The sequence below is a fragment of the Leptinotarsa decemlineata genome, unplaced genomic scaffold (genome assembly GCF_025532065.1).
Source record: "Leptinotarsa decemlineata unplaced genomic scaffold, Ldec_3_MD MMD2_tig00026282_RagTag_RagTag, whole genome shotgun sequence".
NCBI classification, from domain to species: Eukaryota; Metazoa; Arthropoda; class Insecta; order Coleoptera; family Chrysomelidae; genus Leptinotarsa; species Leptinotarsa decemlineata.
The window spans coordinates 11602944-11623347 of record NW_027412668.1 but is presented as its reverse complement, the minus strand read 5'-3'; the positions used below and the strand labels follow the sequence as shown (position 1 = coordinate 11623347).

Here is a 20404-nt window from a genome sequence, read left to right as displayed (position 1 = left end):
TATTCGTCAAAAACTGGAACTGTCAAATTTCGTTTTTTTCCTCAGATTCAAAAAAGGTAAAGGAAATTTCAATACTGTTTCATATTTGTTGTAATCTAATAAAACAAATTTGCAGGGCAACGTTTCATTATTAACTTTAGTTTTTAAATACGGACCTGTATTGTTATACATATCTGAATTTGTATTTACAGTGACTACAAAAATTGATGACAAAAAACTAGAGGTCCGTATTAAAAAAAAAGATGATGAAATCTAATGAATGAATCGTCGCATTGCAAATTTATTTATATCAGATTATAACTAATATGAAATAGTATTGATAGTTCCCCGGCTTTTTTTTACATCATTCAAAGTGAAGGAGGTAGAGCCCAAGAACGTAATTTTGCGAATATTTCAAAAACAACCAGTGATATTCCAGATCTGAAAAGAGATTACTTTGTTTCTCAAAATTTGAAACTTTTATCCAATTTACCCGACTTTGTAGGCCTAATCGTTTCTGAGATAGCAATAGTGGCATCAGCTAAAAAAAGCCTGTAGACCATTCTTCAACGGTTACAGTGATAATATTGATTCTAATTGCCTCTCATTAGTTTTGTTCGAATATCCTCCAAACTTGATTGATGGTATTTTCTCTGACTATGAGTTTTCGAGGGAAGACAAACAGCTTATTTAATTTTTGTACGTTAAGAATGAAAGATATTCTATTATGAAATATTCAAAATATCTATTTTAAAGATGAATTATGAATGTTGATTTTAAAGAAATATAAAAATTCTATTGAGGATTAAAAAAAGAATCCATTTTTGACTCATTCGCTGAAGACAAACAATGAAATTTGAATTCTTGCTGAGCAGTAAATTGTATTATAATATATATTTGAATATCCAAATCTTTTGGAATAACATTATTTTTGAATTCAGGCTTTTACAACACCTATGACGACTAAATAATGATAATGAAAAGTTATTTTCGTATTTTTATAACAATAAAAAAAGTTCTGTAACTGTTTTATGTATATTCATGATTTACCAGAAGTCACTTGAGACTTTTGTAAAAAACTTTAATAGCACATATTTTCTTCTAAATATTGTTTGATTATTCTGAATGGTAAGATTAACTAATTTTTCGTCTTTTATTTCTTCCTCCACCCTTTGCTGGCCATCCCCATCTGTATATGTTAACAATTGCCATACATCTCTTTATTTATATTAACTTTTTATTTAATTCTAACAAAGAATCACCACCAGACTCTGATCCATCTGTTACACCAACTAATACCCCCCTGACGCCACCTATTGAAACCATACCCTCTGCCAATACCGAAAACGCTCACATTCTAGACGTAAAGACGCCTGATTCGATATTTGATTCGACTGAGACAGAAAAACCTGAGTTGAGTCCTATATCAGGTTCTCTTGATTTCGAGTATCCTAGTGATGTTGATTCGTCTCTGACTGATGGCAAGACGCAGACTCTAAATCGGTCTTTTATTCAAGATTCTGAAGACACTTGCAACAGTGGTAAATGTAGACCTCAGAGTTCTACAAATGAACTACCTTTGACCGAGTTGAACCTCGCGTTGTTCACCTCCAACCTAGAGACGAAACATTCTGGTACAATGAGTACAAATGAACTACCTCTGTCAGATATCAAATTCAGCAGTAGGTCTTGCAAGGTTTCAAGACAAAGTACGTTAGACAGTCAAAATGACAACGTGTCTCTGGAAGCCAACTACGAGACCGACGTGAAAGAGGAGAACGATAAGACTAAGCCGGGCAAGGAAGCCAGGCACAGGTCTTTTTCTGATCCCAACATTCTAGATGGAGAATGGATCGGTTACACAGATAAAAACTTCCTGTTGAAGAAATACAGCGATAGTTTAGTTCATGAGCAGGACGCGAGTGCCCATCTTTCGCCCCCCACCGAGTATCCTTACCTTCCCCTCAGCTTCTATCCAGAGCATGTTCCCGAGACTAGTTGCCTGCTTTGTAATCGGCGCGCCATTCCCTGCCTACTCTCTTTCTTTACGTCACCCCCAAGGAGACATAGTACGTCTCGCTCACTATCTCACCCTACCCCATGTGTGACCCCTTGCATGTCCAATGCAGAGTGCAGCCAGAACGTCAAACGCCACCGACACAGTATTGCTGGGCAGATGAGCTATTTCAAGATGCTAGGTTTCGGGTACGGAGGAGGGCCTTTAGGTTTGAAGAAGCTGGTAGGAGGTAGTACGAATTCGCTGTTTTCCACGGCGGTCATATCCGGTAGTTCCAGCGCTCCGAACTTGAGAGATATGATATCCAGTACGGCGAGTGCGACAGGTGAGTGGAGTAACGATAATTTTGCTCCTTTTCATTGATCTAATACAATTTTTAATGTATAATTACAGGGTATGTCTATATGTCATGTAAATATTCAACAGGGTGATTCTATATATACATGATTCTGAGAAAAAAATTCTATAAAATCATATCCTGAAGGGCTTCATTTTCGATATAACAGGGTGTTAAATATTGAAAGAGTCCTTGTGATGTACTGTTTGGAACAATTGGTGTAGTAATGAATATTACTGTAGTTATGTCCCAACACCAACCCGTTATTTTTAACACTTGGACACTTGTTTCAATCACCAAGTGATCATCTTCAAGAGGAAGATTAAACTCCTCTTGAAGATGATCACTTGGTGATTGAAACACGTGTCGAGGTGTTAAAAATAACGGTTTGGTGTTGGAATTAAACTCCAGTAATATTTATTTTTGAACAGTTGAGCTATTACCCCATCTTTAAATGGTGTGAAAAATCGAAATAAAGCAAGAAACAAGAATGTTTGAAACTTAATAACTAATACAGTTTAATGTAAGATTTTCGCCATAAAAGTTTAACTAATTCAGCGACAAAGGTTTCACTCACTGCTTCCTGAAGCAGGAATAAAATCATCTTACAATAAACTGTATTAGTAAGTTTTAATATGGATTTTCATCAAGTATCGGCCAGTTCAAGTAGTCAATTTTGGAATGTGTAAACACAGAATTAGCTATCTGTTTTTTAGGACAAATTACCAGTAACATCATAAAAAATGGAATGATTGAAAGGGTCGGGATCTGAAAGAAGTAAAACCCCGTGCAATACTCTTCAATATTCATTTCACAAACACTGATAACAGAAGATTGTGAGCCAAATTTGAACTTGATCGATTCAGAAATTTATGATAAGTATAATGACATTCAAGAAAATATTGATAGTTTGAGCTATTATATTTCATTAATGAAGTCTTTTAGGATTTGGATTTATAAGTGTTTCCTTCTCAAAATCATCCATAGAATCACCCCTTTAATTATTCTCATAATATTTAGGAACATCCTGTATACTTGTGATGCGATTGGTACTTAAAGTGATTTGAATTTTTAAATTCTTGTGCAATTTTATAGACGTTTGTGACGACCTCATACTATAAGACTGACAAGCCATTTAGGTTTGTTTATTTAGGATGGGCTTATTTCCCTTTATTGAAAGTAGTACTATGTTTACCATAGGCTAATTGACTGTTGAATAAACTATATTTCCAGGGCATAATATAAGTTGTTGTATATTCGAAAAAAAAAAATCACAGAAACAAGTTTGTTAATCAGTAAGATTAACTGTGTTAGAAAGAAGTTATATATAGCATTGTAGCCAAGTATTGGCCATCGTATCGGTTTTGAACTTTCAAGATTCGAACTGTTTGCTTTCTTATAAACTTTATATTCTGCAACGTTTTTGGGTTTCACTGTACACAGAATGCTTCTCTTTTCTTCGAACATAGCTAGCTCTCAGCACTACCACCGTAATCTTCTCTGGCGATCAAAAAAATGAGTGGAATCAAGACTTTCCAATTGAACAGCAAAATATCAGTTTTGAATTATAAATATTCATATATTTATTATTTTAATACCAAAGTATTGCAGATTTTCTAAGATGAGGTCACGCTACGACACACTGAACTACGCTTTCCTAGATATAGTTCAAGTAAACGATATAGTGCAACCTACCTTCAAACAGCTCACCTTTGATAATATAGTTTTTGTCTATAAAACTTTAAGTTGTTGGTTTTTAGTATAGTAATCTTCAAAATACAAATTGTTATTCATTAAAAAAACTTTGTATTTCATCTTTCCTCGAATTTTTATTCGGTACTTTGTTGAGCTGTCGCGAGTGATAGGAAGCGTTAAGAACTATTACACTATTCACATCCAAATTTGGGATCAATGTGTTTTCAAACCATCCCTCGAAAATATTAGCTTCCATGTTCTTATGATAGTCATCATTGCAGTCCTCAAGTTTTTTTCCACATAATTTCAAATAATTCGGAACCCATCTTTTACTTCCTCCGCAATGCACAATGATAGTCGCGATCCTTTGTTTGCACGCATGTTTGGCGTACACATTCTCGAACCATCAGTCCAACCTTTCGTAACTGTGTTGTGAGTGTCATACCAAGTTTCGTCCAAATAGAAAATTGCCGTTGTTCTTGTTTATATTTAGTTATTTGTTCTAAGTATTTGTAACGCAATTTCACAATTCTTCTGCTTTCCATAATTGCTTGACGTTTGTTTATTATTTTAAATCTAAATCCTAGTTCCTTTATCCAATTCTGAAGAGTTTTGTCACAGCAACTCACGTTATGGCCGAAAGTATTATGACCGTTCTTGTGTCAAAGCATTGTTTAGGTGTTGATCTAGTTATTTTAAAATATTTTCCACAAAGGTGGGTCATAGTTCTTAGACCTACTGGAAGCTACCAAATTCAGAGAGAAAATCACGATATTTACACGTTACTTTGGATATCATCCTTATTGAATCAAAAAGAAAAGAAATATCGGACGTCAGTAGCGCTTTTGTTCATAAGATAATTTCATGAGTTGAAATCTGTGACAGTCGACGAAATTTCAGGCATAAAAACGGCCGTGCTGCAAGAGTATAATTTTCAAACACTATTTATGTCAACTGTACACACAAAAAGAATTTTATTACAAGTGTTGTGTGTCTTGTAATGTTCATAACTAATTTGGAAAGAAATATACCTATTTGTTTCCATCAATTTTTTCAAAGAACTTATCGCCTCAATCGCATCAGAAATATCATCCGAGAAATGACGAATTTGAAGGATGAATTAATGGATGGTGAATATGATTTTTAGCTATTGAAGGATTTGGTGGAGTTCCATCGATTAGACCCCTGGAGACCCTGCACAATGCTTTATCGTTGAAGCAGCTAGATTCATTTTTGGACAGAATGACAGCCATGCCGCTCTTCAGGACACCTTCAACAACTCCTCCTAAATATCCATCGACTCCATTACCGACGCCTACAAACGGAGCAATTTTTCCTCCTGGTTCAATCCTGGACAAATCCAGACCATTGAAGCTGCAATCTCCTTGCAACAGTAAGTCGACAAACCTTCAAATCTGTCGATGTCGCAGATGTAAACTACTCAACTCAAAATGAATATAGAGACATGTCCTTAAAATGCAATAAGTAAAAAAATATGTATTATTTTGTCACATTTATATTTATAAAATAGTTTATAGGTGCCTTTATTAAATTTAACTTACATTGTTTTCAAAATGCTGTTTGGTAATACGATTTAAAAGAAATACAAATTAGTGTCAAAAACAAATAAAATTTTGTTTCAGAAAAAAATTAAGAAAAATGTACATTAATAGTGAGTACGTCCACCCCTGGCTCTAAGAAAATTTCTAATTATTTGTTTTGGTAACTGCTCGTAAATCGTCAAAAGAGCATCTGCAACTTGTTTCAGATTTTGGAAGGGTTGATGATCCTTCAAACGTCTTTCCAGTTCATCCCAGAGCTTCCCAATAGGATTTGAATCCGGACTATTAGCTGGCCATCTCATGACATTAATATTGTGCTCCTGTAGGAAATTTCTTAAGACTCTGGCTACGTGTGGCCTGGCATTATCTTGTTGTAAAATGAACCCAGCGCCCATATTTTGGGACGACATGAGGTTTCAATATCTCCTCTATGTAATGGACAGCCGCTAAAGTCCCTTCCCGAAATACCACAAGGTCCGTGTGTTATATCAGTCCGTACCATTATCGATCCACCTCCAAATGGAACAATTTCTTGCACACAGTCATCCAAATAGCGTTCACCGGGACGTCTCCATACCCGAACACGTCCGTCATTGGTGAATAATATGAATTTTTTTTCATCTGTAAACATTACATTGTCCCACTGCTATAAATTCCAATTACAGTGCTCTTGACAAACGTTTCTACGATTTCCTCGATGAGCTGGAGTTAATCTAGGGGCTCTAACAGGTCGTCTTGCATGGAGTTGTACTTCGTGAAGTCGGTTTCATATCGTTTGGTTCGAAATTCGCGTTCCCGTAGCTTTTATAAGGCGATTTTGCAGTGTTCCAGCAGAATCGATGCGACCCCTAATTGCCCAAAGTCGTAACAAACTATCTTCTCTGCGGGTTGTTGCCCTTTGCCGATTGGGATAAGGGGCTCTTTTTACTATGCCGTAAATTTGGTAGCGATTCCAAGCTCTGGAAACCGCAGAATGACCCACATTAAGCATTTGGGCTACACGACGCCTGGAATACCCTACTTCGATCAATGCCACTGCTCTAGCAACTTGAAATACGTTGAGGTACACCCAACATATCCTCCTTCTACCCAATATATCAACATTCATTGTTTAAATTTTAAAATTTGATACCTATCACGAACTGAAGTAAAGTGAAACTAAATACAGACTTTTTCATATTAATGATTTTGTAGCTAAAAGTACAAAAAGAAGTAAAAAAAATAACAACAACCGAATGGAACATGATAAGAATTAGTATGGAGTACACACCAGAAGTTTTTATCATGAAATAATACATATTTTTTACTTATTGGATTTTAAGGATGTGTCTCTATATTCATTTTGTAAGTTAACTTACTTTTATATAATTTAACATTGTCGGTTTTTGAGATGCGTAGGTAGAATCAGCTAAAAAAAGATCTGTATAAGATGTACCAGAACTTTTTTATAATGAAAATGAATTAATTTTGGTGAAATAAAATCAACGTCTATATTTGTATCTGTTAGAAAATTTTAGGCTTTACAGTTGAAATTATCTTATTTTTTATCGATTTCGATTCAAAACTCTCAAATCTACAAATCGAACTTGTTTAATCACTCCTCATTTGTGAAATACAGAGGCTATAAGTGGAGTACCTCAGGGAAGTAATTCAGTATCACTCGTTTTTTCATTATAAGAGCCAACATAGTCAGCAAATATACTTGATGTTGACGTTATGAAAACCTTCAGATTTGGGAGAGAAAGGTTTGGCTTTTTACTTTTCCATCTTTACGTGGACTGTTCAAAAAATGAGGCGAATTTTCCAATTTTGCGGGCTACCTACATTCGATTAGCGATTTTTTTATGTTGGTACACTCATCTCGAACATATGTTTACAGTTTCAACTGGTTAGCATGTTCAGTTTGTTGGTGAGAGGCATAAAAGTTAGAAGTGTTTTATGTGTTCGGCGTTTCTGCTATCGAAAAAAATGAATCAAAGAATTTATATCAAATTTTGTGTAAAAGTGCTCATAAACACTTGAAATGTTGACAGTGGCATACGGCGAATGTACTCTGAGACACAAAAATGTTTACAACTGGTACAAGCTTTTCACAGAAGGTCGATGAGATGTGAATAACGACGCTCGCCATGGACGCCCCTGCACATCAAAATAGATGAAAATGTCGCATGAGCATCGCTCAGGAATTGTTGAATGACGTCAACGGCGATCCGGATTGATTTGCTTAAAAGGGTCATAACTAGTGACGAATCATGGGTATATGGTTATGATATCAAAACCAAAGTCCATTCGTCCCAATGGAAGAGCCAGGAGAGCTAAAACCAAAAAATGCACTCACGTTAAGGTTTTGCTCACTGTTTTCTTCGATTACTGTAGCGTAGTGCATCAGAAGTCATTTCCACATTGTCGTACGGTCAATAAGGAGTATTATCTTGAAGTTATACGGCGCTTGCGAGAAGCAAAACGAAGAAAACGTCCAGTATTGTGGAAAAACAATTCATGGCTTTTGCATCACGATAATGCACCTGCTAATTCTTTATTGCTGTTCGTAATATTTTGGCCAAAAACAACATCGTAATCATGCCTCAGCCACTGTATTCACCAGATTTGACCCCCTACGACTTTTTCCTGCTCCCAAGATTGAAGGTACCAATGAAAGGACGGCGTTTTGCGACGATTGAGGAGATAAAAACCAAATCTCTGAGAGAGCTCAATGACATACCAAAATGTGCATATCAGAACTGCTTCGGGTATTGGAAAAAACAATGGCACAAGTGTATACTTTGAAGGGGACAAAATGGAAATTGAGAAAAATGAAAATTCACCCTATTTTTTGAAAAGACAGTGTATAAAAAAATATGGAAATCTTTCAAGAAAGAAAGGAATTAACTCCGAAATAAATTCTATACGAAGATGTTTAGTTCATGCAACGAAACTTTCAGACACAAACTGGAGGTAAAATTTCACTTGCATGGAACACTATCATTCCCAATGGCGGACATCCAATGTTTCGGAATAAGACATTTGCTGACTTATTGTCACAAATGTCATCAATGACATGACAAACAATGACATTCGTCTTGTTTATATTGAAAGGGGCATATTTTTAGAAGAGATTAATTTTTTGGGAAAGGTTTTGGCTTTCTACTTTCCATTTTCATTTTTTCGTATGAAGATTGAGAAGTAGAAAGCCTTATTTTCTTTCTTAAAAAATTAACCTCTCCTGATAGTGTAATCCATTCAATTTAAATAAGATATATCTGTATCTGTAGAGTAGGGAAAGTGAGTGTAGACCCACAGCACTTAGGCCATATGGCCTAAGAGCCGAGGCCATAGCCGAGGAGTTGTCCTCCTAGGTCATCGTCCATCCTGTCCTTTCCAGGAAGGTGGACAGGTCACTAGGAGACATCTCCTTTATATTGGCAAGGCCAAGACTCACTGAACACACACTCTCTTTGGCAACCTTAAGGTGTTTCACGGTGGCCTCCGCGAAGGTTTTGGAAGGTGGAGCGATATTACTCTCGTCGCTCGGCTTCTTCAACCTTCTTAGAGTTCCCTCTGTGGAGGTGCACAAGTGAGAAAGCTTTCCTGCAGGGGCAGCCGGTTCCTTGCCTTTATTCAAGGCGGAGCTCTTGGAGCCCGCCGCAGGAAGTGCCCTTGCTATTGGAGGTGGAGTGGGGGAGGAGGAGGGTGCACTTATAGTTGCTGCCACCTGCCTCCTTTCCTCTCTTTCTCCTTTTGGCCTCAGCGCCGCAAATGCGCTTACGCCTTGGCCTTTGTATTACATCACGAGGTGATCTGCTATGTCCAGCCTCATTCCAAGCGGTAGATTGGGGTGGACATTTTTGTTCATCTCCAGACACCGGCACCGCCTTAGATTGAGGTCAGCACATCTGTCCAGCCTCGGGCTTGGTTTTTGTTGTTTCTGTTTTTGTGTTTGTTTCATTTATGTGTGTTCCCACGAGTAGAAAGGGAAGAGTTGGTCACCTCTGGCAGAGCCCCGCATTACCAGAGGTAGGCTGATTACAATGAGGTTTCGCCCAGTTCCCCAAGGGGATGGTTCGTAACTGCATATCACGGTCATTCAGCTGTCGGCACGATTCCTTACACCTTAGCTTGAGTAGGCTGGTCCACGGTGGCATGTTTTGCAAAGGTTTTTGGGGAATTTTAGTTTTCCTCACCCTACTTATTTCTGCCACTGACCAGGAGTCCGGGGTTTCCCGGGGTTGGGCTACCGATAGGTAGCCCAACCCACGGGAAACAAGATTTCTATGGCTGGGATTGAATCAAATAAGCGAATGAATGTCATTATAAACTGTCATCGATGACATGAACAGATATAACTCATTCGTGTCATTAAGTCGTAATTTCATGAATGAATTGAGTGCTTTGTATTGTTATGTTATCCAGATTGATGCTGAAGAGGCAATAAGACTAGAGTCTTATTTTGAACCATCGGGTGTCCACCATTGAGAATGATAATGTTCCATGTAAGTGAAATTTTACTTCTTTCATATACTATATTGTGTAGCAATTCTGTGAATATCTGATTCAATTCCATAATGAATGTTTGGATTACAAACGAAGTGGGAAAAAGGGTTTTTTGTTACAATTTTTTGGTATGAAGGTGGAGAAGTAGAAAGCCAAAATTTTTCTTTCCCAAAAAATCAATCTCTCCTAAAAATATACCACTTTCAATTAAAATTCATATTTTGTTACTTTAAAATTCAATTTCAAATATTTTTTTGTTTTTTGAAGGTATAGGATGGAGTGGACCACCAAGTTTAATGTCCAGTAGCGGACCATCGTCTCCAGGTTTTTCAGAGAGTAATTCTAAATGTAGCAGCAGTGAGATGTCCTCGAGTATTATAAGTGGCGATGGGTATTGAAAATATTTTTTCTAGTTTTAAATATTCAAAGTCTATGATTTTGAGTTTGGCTTCAGTGTCAAATTTTTTAGTTCTTTCAGAATCCTTTGATTTTGTGAATGCGTTAATTCATTTTCGCATGTTTGGGAATCTTTTAATTTATTTTCAACTTTTAAGAATTAGGAAATAAATTTTATTTTTTGTCGATGTTTGTGTTTATGTTTAACTTTTCTGATGGTAATGGTGCACATCATATTAGTTTCACTCTTCAATTACTTCAGTACTGTTTTTTTTTTGCAAAATTCAAAATTTCTTACCAATAATATTTCAAAGTTTGTCATTGTAATACACTCGGTGATTTAATTATTTGATTAATTTAACATGTAGATAGCTCATAGAATTTCTTACCTGATCAAGTTTTAGACAGCTAATATGTAAGCTGATAAAAACTAATAAATCTGGAATTTATGACATTAGTTGAGAAGTTTGTGATAAAATGTTTATAGGGCAAACTAAACGAGTTATAAAAACTCGTTTTGAAGGCGACACTGCTCATTTAATCGTATAGATCAAAGAAGCTTATATTACTAATTTGGAGGATGCTTTTTAATTCTTTCGGGAGTTAAAATGGGTTTTTCGATCAACCAGCAGTCGTTCGAACACAAACAACAACCCTCAAAAGCCATGGCTTGTATGAGAAGATTTACCGAGGCCTCACTTTTCAATGAGCTAACTGTATGAACAGGATAACAAGTTGGACCGCAATCAGAAATAGATAAAAATAGGTTTAGGTCAAAAAGTAGTTCATCTGATGAAATAATCTTGGTTTCAATGAATATAATTTTCTCTATTAGTGAAAAAGGTCATAGAAAATGTTGTTTGAAAAGTATAAAGGTATACATTGAACATTGGAAACTCCCTTGTGTAGCTACTATTGTGTAACTCTTCCTTCACTTGTCATCTTTACAGGTGTTGGTAAGAATCCAAAAGTTATTACTTGGGATCAAATATAGGTAAAGTCCTAGCCGATAGTCATTTCTTTAGTGCTTCACATTTCTAGATAGGCACCAAAGTTTACAATGTCTGCTTGAAGGTGGTTGAAAATGTTTCATGGTGCATTTCATTAGCTCGGACTTCCATTTCCATCATCCGAAGACGATTGTGGATACTAACAATCGAAATGTCATTAAATAACTTGGCTTGAAACTAATGAAATTTACAATGTCTATTATTAATTACTAATAAAATTTGTGTTCAACGTTTTGAAAATTCTACTTAAATTTCAAAAACTCTTGGAACTCATGTGTCACAACTTGTCAATTGTGAAAACAATATTTTTTTCATGTCTGCAGCGACTTGCAAAACTTAGACTTTACAAATACTTTTTCTAATTAACAAGTTTTTCCATGTTTTTAGAATAATTATTCTTATTGAACTTTATAAAGAATAATTCCTTAGTGAAGTGGAAGGTTCCGCTTCACATCTCAACAAATTCTTTGTTGAGATGGATTAATTAAAATCAGAAGTGGTCACTTTTAATCCGCCAGAGTAAAATTATAAGGCTCCCCACTGAACACTGTCTCTTGAGAGGACACTTGAACAAAATAGGGCTGTACAACGGTGACTGAGACAGCTCGTCATATTTTATGTGAATGTGAAGCACTGGGAAAAATGGGAGAAAATCGTCTAGAGACTTAGGAGAACTGTACAAGTCAGACGGCTCCCATGTAGTAAATCTTAACTGGAAAACACTTAATTTACTGAGAGAAATGTGAATTCCATTATATACACAAAATAAATAGACTCTCTTATATTCTACACTGTATGGTCTTACTATGAAATATAATAAAATTATGTGACATGCACAAAGTTACAAATTTCTAACTAAAATCACACAAAAACTCATGAGTAAATAGTGTGATAAAAAAATTAAAGAATGTAAATACCTACTCATTTCAGATGATTTGGCTTTGCCCATAGGCTATCAGGAACAACCAAGAACTGACATTAAAAGAACAAAGTCGTCACGTTCGTCTAAGAAAATGACAATATTCTTTTTGTTGCTTCTCTGCATTTTAATTTATGGTTTATTTTTAAGGTAATCTTTAATTTTGATGTTGTCGAGGTGATGTATGTGAATATATTAAAACAACATTAAATTGCTATAACTATAGTCTATATCTATAATAAATATTGGACAAAGAAAATAACTTTTGTCAAATTTCTACTAAGATTTTTATTTGTTATGACTGGTTTCGGTTTATTAAACCATTTCAGAATCTCAGTAGAAATTAGACAAAAGTTATTTTTTTATCCTATATTTAATATGAATTTCTACAAAATAAGTAGGTCATCAATTGAACAAGTTATAGAAGTTATAGTAGTTGTAGAAGAAACACGTGCGAAACATCTTGGTTCTTTCATATTATTACAGAATTCAATCCCAACTACCAAAATAACTCTTCACGAACCCATCTTATGATTAACTTTCCAAATTTTCTATTCTTTACATTTTCACCAAATAGCTGTTTCAATGAGGCTGGTGTGTCTTAAGACTAACACATCGTATTCATGTCTCAAGGAACATTAAAAATCTTTAGAAAACGTTCTCTCAAACTCTTGTCGTGTTGGACTTATTGAGGGTATCCTTCAGTGTAATAATAAATTGATAGTAAAAAATATTTCCAACAAGAAGCTTTCGTTTACATGCTCCAAAGAGAAAAAAATCAAATCAAACCCATCAATGTATTACTTAACATAATTTATATTTTGTAAGAAAAAAGTATAGTTTTCTTAGAATTACTTATGTCAAGATCAGGTTACATATCTGTCAAAATCTGTTTTTCCTTTAACAAATACTCTGGTTTATCTACACAGGCAGATCTCGGGACAAGCTTTTATATTATATAAATTATGTAATGAACACTAATGTGAGAAAGGCTTATTTTTAAAAATGTTTCGTACTATGAGGCATTGTTGCATGGTCGACCTATATTTGTGGGAGCACCTTCAAACTCTCCCTAACTTTTGCCGAGTTACAACTCTTCAAGATTGGTAAGGCGACCATCTTGTTTACCACCATCCGCCATTCTGATTTTTTTTTCTCATAACCTTTCATTTAAAATCCGTATCATGGAGTTGCATGAAAAACCATACTGAATTTCAAGTAACCTCTTCTTTGACCTCTTTTTATTTTCATATCGAATTTAGAGTGAGATCATTTTATTCATTACCATATCATTCATACCATACCATTCAACAAATTGAATAAATTAAGGTATTGAAATCAAACTCAAAAATATGTCGTATCTGTCGAACAACTGTCAACTCTGTTTATTCTAAAGTAACATTCAAAATCAATCAACACAAAATCATTAAAACAAAAATGAACATATTTCCCCCTCAAGAGTGTACATCATGTGCAGAGGGCTGCCTTCTACTAGTGACAGTTTGCATAGTTTTGTGATTGGACGCCAATATACACCAGTCGTCGTTTTTACATCAACAACTCTCACTTGACTGTCTTTTCCAGGATAGATGGCAATACTTGTTCCAAGGGAAGTTTGTTATCGATTACTATTACCACATCTCCTGTTCGAATTAGTTGCCTTCTTTCAACCATTTTGCTCTTTTTGTTAAACTGGGTAGGTATTCTAGAACCCAACGCATCCAAAAATTGTCAGCGAGCTTTTGAGAGTACTTCCATTACTTTCTCAAATCAATATTCTCGTCGAAAATCCCTGGTGATTTAGCTGAGCTTGATGTTCCAATAAGGAAATGATTTGGTGTAATACTCTCTGGATATTTTAAATTTGTTAATACATATGTAAGCGGTTTACTATTCACTATGTTCTCACCTTCGGCCATCGGTTGCTAGTACTTCAGGCTTTGTATACTTTTCCTTCAATGTTATTTTCAAAGACTGTTTTACAGCACCCACCATTTTTTCCCACGCTCCTGTGTGGGCTCACAAGACGAATGAATTTCCAATCCTTATTTTAAAAAAATTACTGGGTAATCGTTCTCAATGTTTGCATTTGGCAATAAACTTCACCGGTAGTTTTACTTCCTACCATCCCTTAATACTCTAAAAAAATCCAGATATGTGAATATTTGCCATACAATTAATTTCCCCAGAATCCGCGATTACATTCGTTTTGAGTACAACTCTCTCAGAAAATTCGATTTCCATCATTGCAGTAAAAATAATCTTTTAATAATCTTTTAAATTATTTATTTTCATTTTCAAAAATCAGCAATGGTTCTAACTCAGCAGCAGTAATTTTTTGGCGATTCTGCGACCGAATGTAGATCGAATACTATTAATGATACTTCATCAAAACTTTCGTTAATTCTTGACTGAATGTGGAACGGATAATATGAATATTGTAACCACGCTACTTTAGCTGAGAAAATATTAATTTTTTTCGTTTTTCTCAAATATTTTTTTAATATTGACTATGAAAAAACCTATGAACTTTTTTATAAGACGTTGAAGAAAACTGGATGCATTCCTGTGAAAATTTGCATAAAATATGAGTAAAAATTTTATTTTTGTCACAAATTCCTGAACTATCAAAAAAACTGAAAAATAGCAATAATATTTGTGAGTTTTTTTTCAATTATAATCTTTTTCGATCATTTGGCCGTTCAGGAGGTATGAAGAAAGTGTCAGAAACTCGCCGAGAAAACAACGTTCCGATTTTCCCCAAAATAAATAAATTATTTTTCTCCGGAGGAACCGGAGATGTATATCATCAAATAAAAAAATCTTATGAATAAAAGTATAGTAAACAGAAAGAAAAGTTTTGTTCAAATGAACTACTTTTTGAAGGAGATTCATTACCATGTGGCTGGACTAAGCAATATTGAGATTGCAAAATGAACTGCCCCAAATGTGGATTGTTAAGTGAAAAGTCTGGGATAAATAGAAATATCACTCTAAACCCCTTTTCGTTATTTTGTTATGCGTAAAAAATAAAGTACAGAAAACTCAAAAGTTGACTTGATAGTTTTTATGAAGTTTTTTATTGAAACCTCTGAAAAATTCAACTTCCCACAAATGTTGAATCAAAAAAAAAATTGTATTAGTAAAATATACATGTTCATTTATAATTTGAAAAATAAAAAAACATTGAACACTATGTTTCGGTAAAATGAATTCATTCCTTTATCATAATATATGGCAAATAGTTTCACAAAAGCCAAAAAGGAAAAAGATGTATTTTTCATAATGGAGTTAATTTGTATTTTTTTTCACATATAGTGAAAAATTTTCTTTCCTTATTGAGCACATTTCGGATATGCGGTTGTTACCTCGTTCACAGGCAGTTGGGGCGATAACAAACCTGTTGTTTGTTGTCCACTTCAGCCTAGTTCGAAAAATGATACTCTGAAGGAATTCGATCTTCAATTATCGGAAATCATCAACTTTATATTGATGATAGACACTACCTTGCACTGACGAGTGGCCAAACAGCCCGAAACCGGTCTGCAAGAGTGTTCCAATAATTGTAAATCTATTGCAGCAGTTGTATCGCCAACAGCATATGCAGACATAACTTCAGTGCACTGACACCTGTCAGATATAATTCAACGCCCTTCGTGGTATTAGCCAGGGGAGTAGTTGTTTTCTGATAGGTGTCAGTCCATTAACCTACAGTGTAGGGAGTTGAGACTGGCCTGAACGAATTGTTCGTTTAGATGATTTGGTTGATTTGTATAATAAAATTCTTAATATATCAACGAAAAAAAATGTATTTCAAAGTAGATTGACAATTTAACAGTTTTGTACTTTTCAATAATTTTTTTTAATGAGTGTTACATTGTTCCGACTATAAACATGTCACGTTTCTTGGGACTGATGAAGTAATTATTATTATATTCAATAACTATTACTTCCTTATGTAACACCCTATGTCCATATTGTTAAGTAACCCATCACCTTGGCCTTTTATCTTATCACATTCAATAAAATCCTTAGGAAGTCACTGATTTTAAAAATTATCAAATGTTTCATTTTTGTGCTCCTGAGATTATAGCACCTTCCACACAATATTTTTTAAACAACTAAATGGACTTTAATTTTACATAATCACTGTTTACGCAGTTTTGATTACATCAAAGACAAATTAAATGAAAACTTTCCATCCACGCTCCTGATAAGATGACAAAAATATAGTGGCAACAGAAAGAAAACCATTGATGGTATGTCTTTAGTGATATGTATCTAGTTTTTCTGTTTATTATTTTTTTGTAGTTTCACGTTTTTAGTTGAATAAAAACAGTTGAACATTTCAGAGTGGTATGATTAGAGTTTATTAGTGGCCTCTCCCTAGTTTTTCTTGGTTAGTAGGTTTTTGTTGCATTCAGAAATACCTATAAAAAAAAATGTTTATCCTAATGAAAATAATTTTTGGGTTATGTATATCAACGTTTACTTGAATGAAAATTATGAAATGAACTATAAATATAAACAACATTTATAAATGAATGTTCATTGTGCGTTAGTTAATTGTTGCTATAAACAAGGCTTGCTTGTTTTTTTACTGCAAAGAACAGACTTTGTTGTGATTAGTATAGTTGCTGATTAATATTTTTTCTTAGATTGACTGTGGACAATTTCAACAAAATATTCCCCACTGCACCGGGACTAGATCAAGACTTGGGAAGTATTGGAATGCTTTTGGATTCCTTTGACAAAGACATGTCTGAATCAATGGAGTTTTCAGATTATTACGGCAATAATCCGAAAGGTATTTGAAAACAATAATTTTTCTCATTCAATCACAAGTATTCATTGTAAGTGAAGATAAATGAAACAAGGAACATTGAAATAATATTGCAAATATATAGATAATTAAAAGAGCTCTAACCTCACTCAGTTCTACTTTATATCAAATTATGATCTAAACAAAAGTTATATTTCATTGAGATTAATCATTTTTAATCAACAAAAGGTTATTACGAGTTTGAATAATTTCGGTACATACTGCAAGAATATTTTACATCATATGTTCCCCAAGCATGTGTTATTTTTGGTAGGTTGCTTCTATAACCGGGAACATTCTGTTAGTATAAAGTACAGATAAGAACTAGGCATTTTCTGAGTCGAAAGCCGAAGCTTCACGCAAATCCATTCTCTTTAAGTGACAGATTGAGCAGCCGCAACAATTTAAATTCCAGTGCAATCTGTCAAATGCAGCATAAAAAGGGGAAAGTCTTCCTATTTACGGACAAAAATGAGTACAGTACCAAAGCATATAGGCTAATATACTCCAGAATATATTATAAACTGATGAAACTTGATTTGTGACTGACTCAAATGAACCCTTGGTTATCCATTCCTTCAAAGGATAGTTCATTTTTTTAATTTCTCTGAAGGAATTCATTACAAAGAATAATAATTCTGATCTGATGATCGCAATGCATATAAGGCCATACTGTCGAGATTAACAGCATAACCTAACTATTACCGACTGCTAGATTTGCCACTTTTGGGTGGAGGGTCGTCTTTTTGACGCCTCGGGAGAGTAACTAAAATAATGCGTTTTTCTTATAGGCACTTTAGTTCAGCTGAGATTGTGTTACGGAGTAATAGCATTTCAAAATGAGGAGTTCTTAAAAATTGTTTGTAGAACTTGCATTTCGAAAATGAACTTCCCAATTTGCCAATTTGAAAGTTAATTTGTGAATTCACATAAGTTATTTATTGACAATTAATCTTGAATATTTGATGTAATCTGCTTCCTGAATTGTCCATTGTCCACGTTGGTAGTGAATTACCAAAAAAGGCTCTTCTCAATAGGAAGGCTCGAAAAATTGTCTCTGGTCTGGATTCTGGGCCACACTGACCTGGAAGGTAATCAAGCTGTTGACACCTTCGCTTGGCAGGGCACTGCAAGAAGGTCAATCGGATCAGAACATGTTTTTGACATTGATTGCCACGTGAATCATCATATAAACTTGAACTATCAGAAGACGGTGCATACCGTCATTGTTTGGAAGATGAAGAAACAGCTGAACAAATACTCTGTGCTTTCCATGTCGTGGATATAATGTTTTCAGAGTTTAACTATTGTCATCTGACCTAAAAGTTCACTCACCAGATGAGCTTATCGGCTTCATCAAGAGGCTGAAATTGTTTGGCAAGGTTTGAATAAGTATGAGCCACAATGAACCCTCGCGGGTTGCAGTAAGAGGTCGAATGGACCCAATCACTATCCAGTTTCTGGTCGGTTTTTGTGTCCCCTTATCTATTTTCAAAAGTTTTTTTGTTGTGTTATCCTAATTTTTCAATATTTCCTCGAGGTTGTTTCCTTCCTCTACTGTCTTTTTATAGCTTTGGTTTTCAAGTTTGAGAATATAGTCCCTTCCTCGGGTCCAACCCGAGGAAGGGACATTATGTACCATAATGGTGACCATGTTGGAAAACCAAACTTTGAATGTTTTCTCATAACCTGTTCTTTTAGCCCTACAGTTAGAATTGTGGAAACTAATATTGCCTATTTTGATAACCAGGTTCCGAAAGTGGTGATCTAACCCCAGTCTCTGGATCTGATGTTGAATTCAATACCAATGATGCAACAGCAGGTTCCAGTGCAGAATGTGATGTTACTGTTACCGAGGATATAGAAACTTCATTTGCGATGGGAGAAAACAAGGAATTAGATCCCGAAGACACCGTCACCAACACTAGACTAGCGGTTTTCAACTACCCCAGTTGTTCTAATACAATGGACAATAATCTGTTCCAACCACCGTCAACTCCAAAGTTGAAATCTCCCATGGCTGCGAATATTAACGTTTGTTCGAATGTGTTGTTCTCTCCTACTTCAGATAATTATAATTTGAAGCACGTTGAGAATACTGATCGAACTCAAGCTCAGTCAAGCAGGATTGTCAACGAATTTGATAAAAACGACTTGAAGAATATTATAAAGAAATCGAATATTTTCGAAAAAGCCATTCCAAATTCAAACGTTAATCTAGCTAGTCCAAGTTCTGACAAATGGTCAACAACGAAAGAAAAATTTTTGGACAATAAGAATTTTGAAAAGACTGATAATATAGATTTTGGTAAAAACTTGAATACCAACATCGAGAAGAAGGTAGAAAAAGAAAGTGAACTGGCTAGAGCTAAACCTGGCACTGTTGTCATCAAAGAGAGCTTTATTGACCCGCCTAGAATTTCTAGAGTTTCCAAAAGTTTTCATGGTAAATCTACCACCAAAAGTTATGCCCAAGATATTTGCAACAGTCTAAGGAGGTCTAGTGATGGTCCAATTACAAAAGTTCTCAATAATCCCATCAATTTCTCTGAAGCACAAAATTTTTATGGGGCTAAACCAAAGAGTAATGCAGAAAAATTCTCAAACCGACCACACTTTTTTTCGCAGTTATCTCAGCCATCCGGAAGTAGTTCAGCAATGTCCACTACACACTGTAGGAAAGCTTCCTTATCAGAAACTTCAGTAAGTACTTTCTCTAGCAAAATAAATACTTTTTTTTCATTAGTTCGGTTTTCCATTGTCTAATGTGACTCTATTGTAATTTGAAATCAAGTGACCTCACGGCGTTTCGATTTTTAGTATCCATAATCGTCTTCGGGTTATGACTGGACTATTCCTCTGAAAGATGACTATTTATAGGTCATTCGAGCGCTTTCACCTATCCCCTCTTCCCTCTCACCGGTTTAGCGGGAGTTGACCGTTTTTCGCTTAATTACAGGTTTCTATATGTTGCGTATCTCTACTGAATGCGTCGTTGGACATCATATATGCAGCGCTTCTTTGAACTTCCTCTTATACCAGTGTTCGTCCCTGTGGATGATCTCAGCATGAGACCAACGTTGATGAGTCCAAACATGCTCTACTATTCCCGATTTACTGGTTTCTCCTCGCTGTGTGTTTTTCTTGTGGTTGGCTTGGCAATGCAGTCTTTTAAT

The 20404-nt window shown here is 35.1% G+C and overlaps 1 protein-coding gene across 14 annotated transcripts in view; it reads left to right on the top strand.

Annotated features, from left to right (window-relative positions):
• l(1)G0196 (inositol hexakisphosphate and diphosphoinositol-pentakisphosphate kinase) overlaps nt 1–20404 on the top strand; it is a 79593-nt gene that overhangs the window by 52764 nt on the left and 6425 nt on the right. For 12 of the 14 annotated variants that reach the window (XM_074179810.1, XM_074179805.1, XM_074179804.1 and 9 more), the window contains 5 exons: nt 1236–2321; nt 5176–5421; nt 10349–10472; nt 17065–17213; nt 18979–19931. In XM_074179810.1, coding sequence (XP_074035911.1) covers nt 1236–2321; nt 5176–5421; nt 10349–10472; nt 17065–17213; nt 18979–19931 — 2558 coding nt within the window. The remainder of the gene's footprint in view (nt 1–1235; nt 2322–5175; nt 5422–10348; nt 10473–17064; nt 17214–18978; nt 19932–20404) is intronic. The other 2 variants (XM_074179811.1, XM_074179812.1) reach the window with 1 other exon arrangement.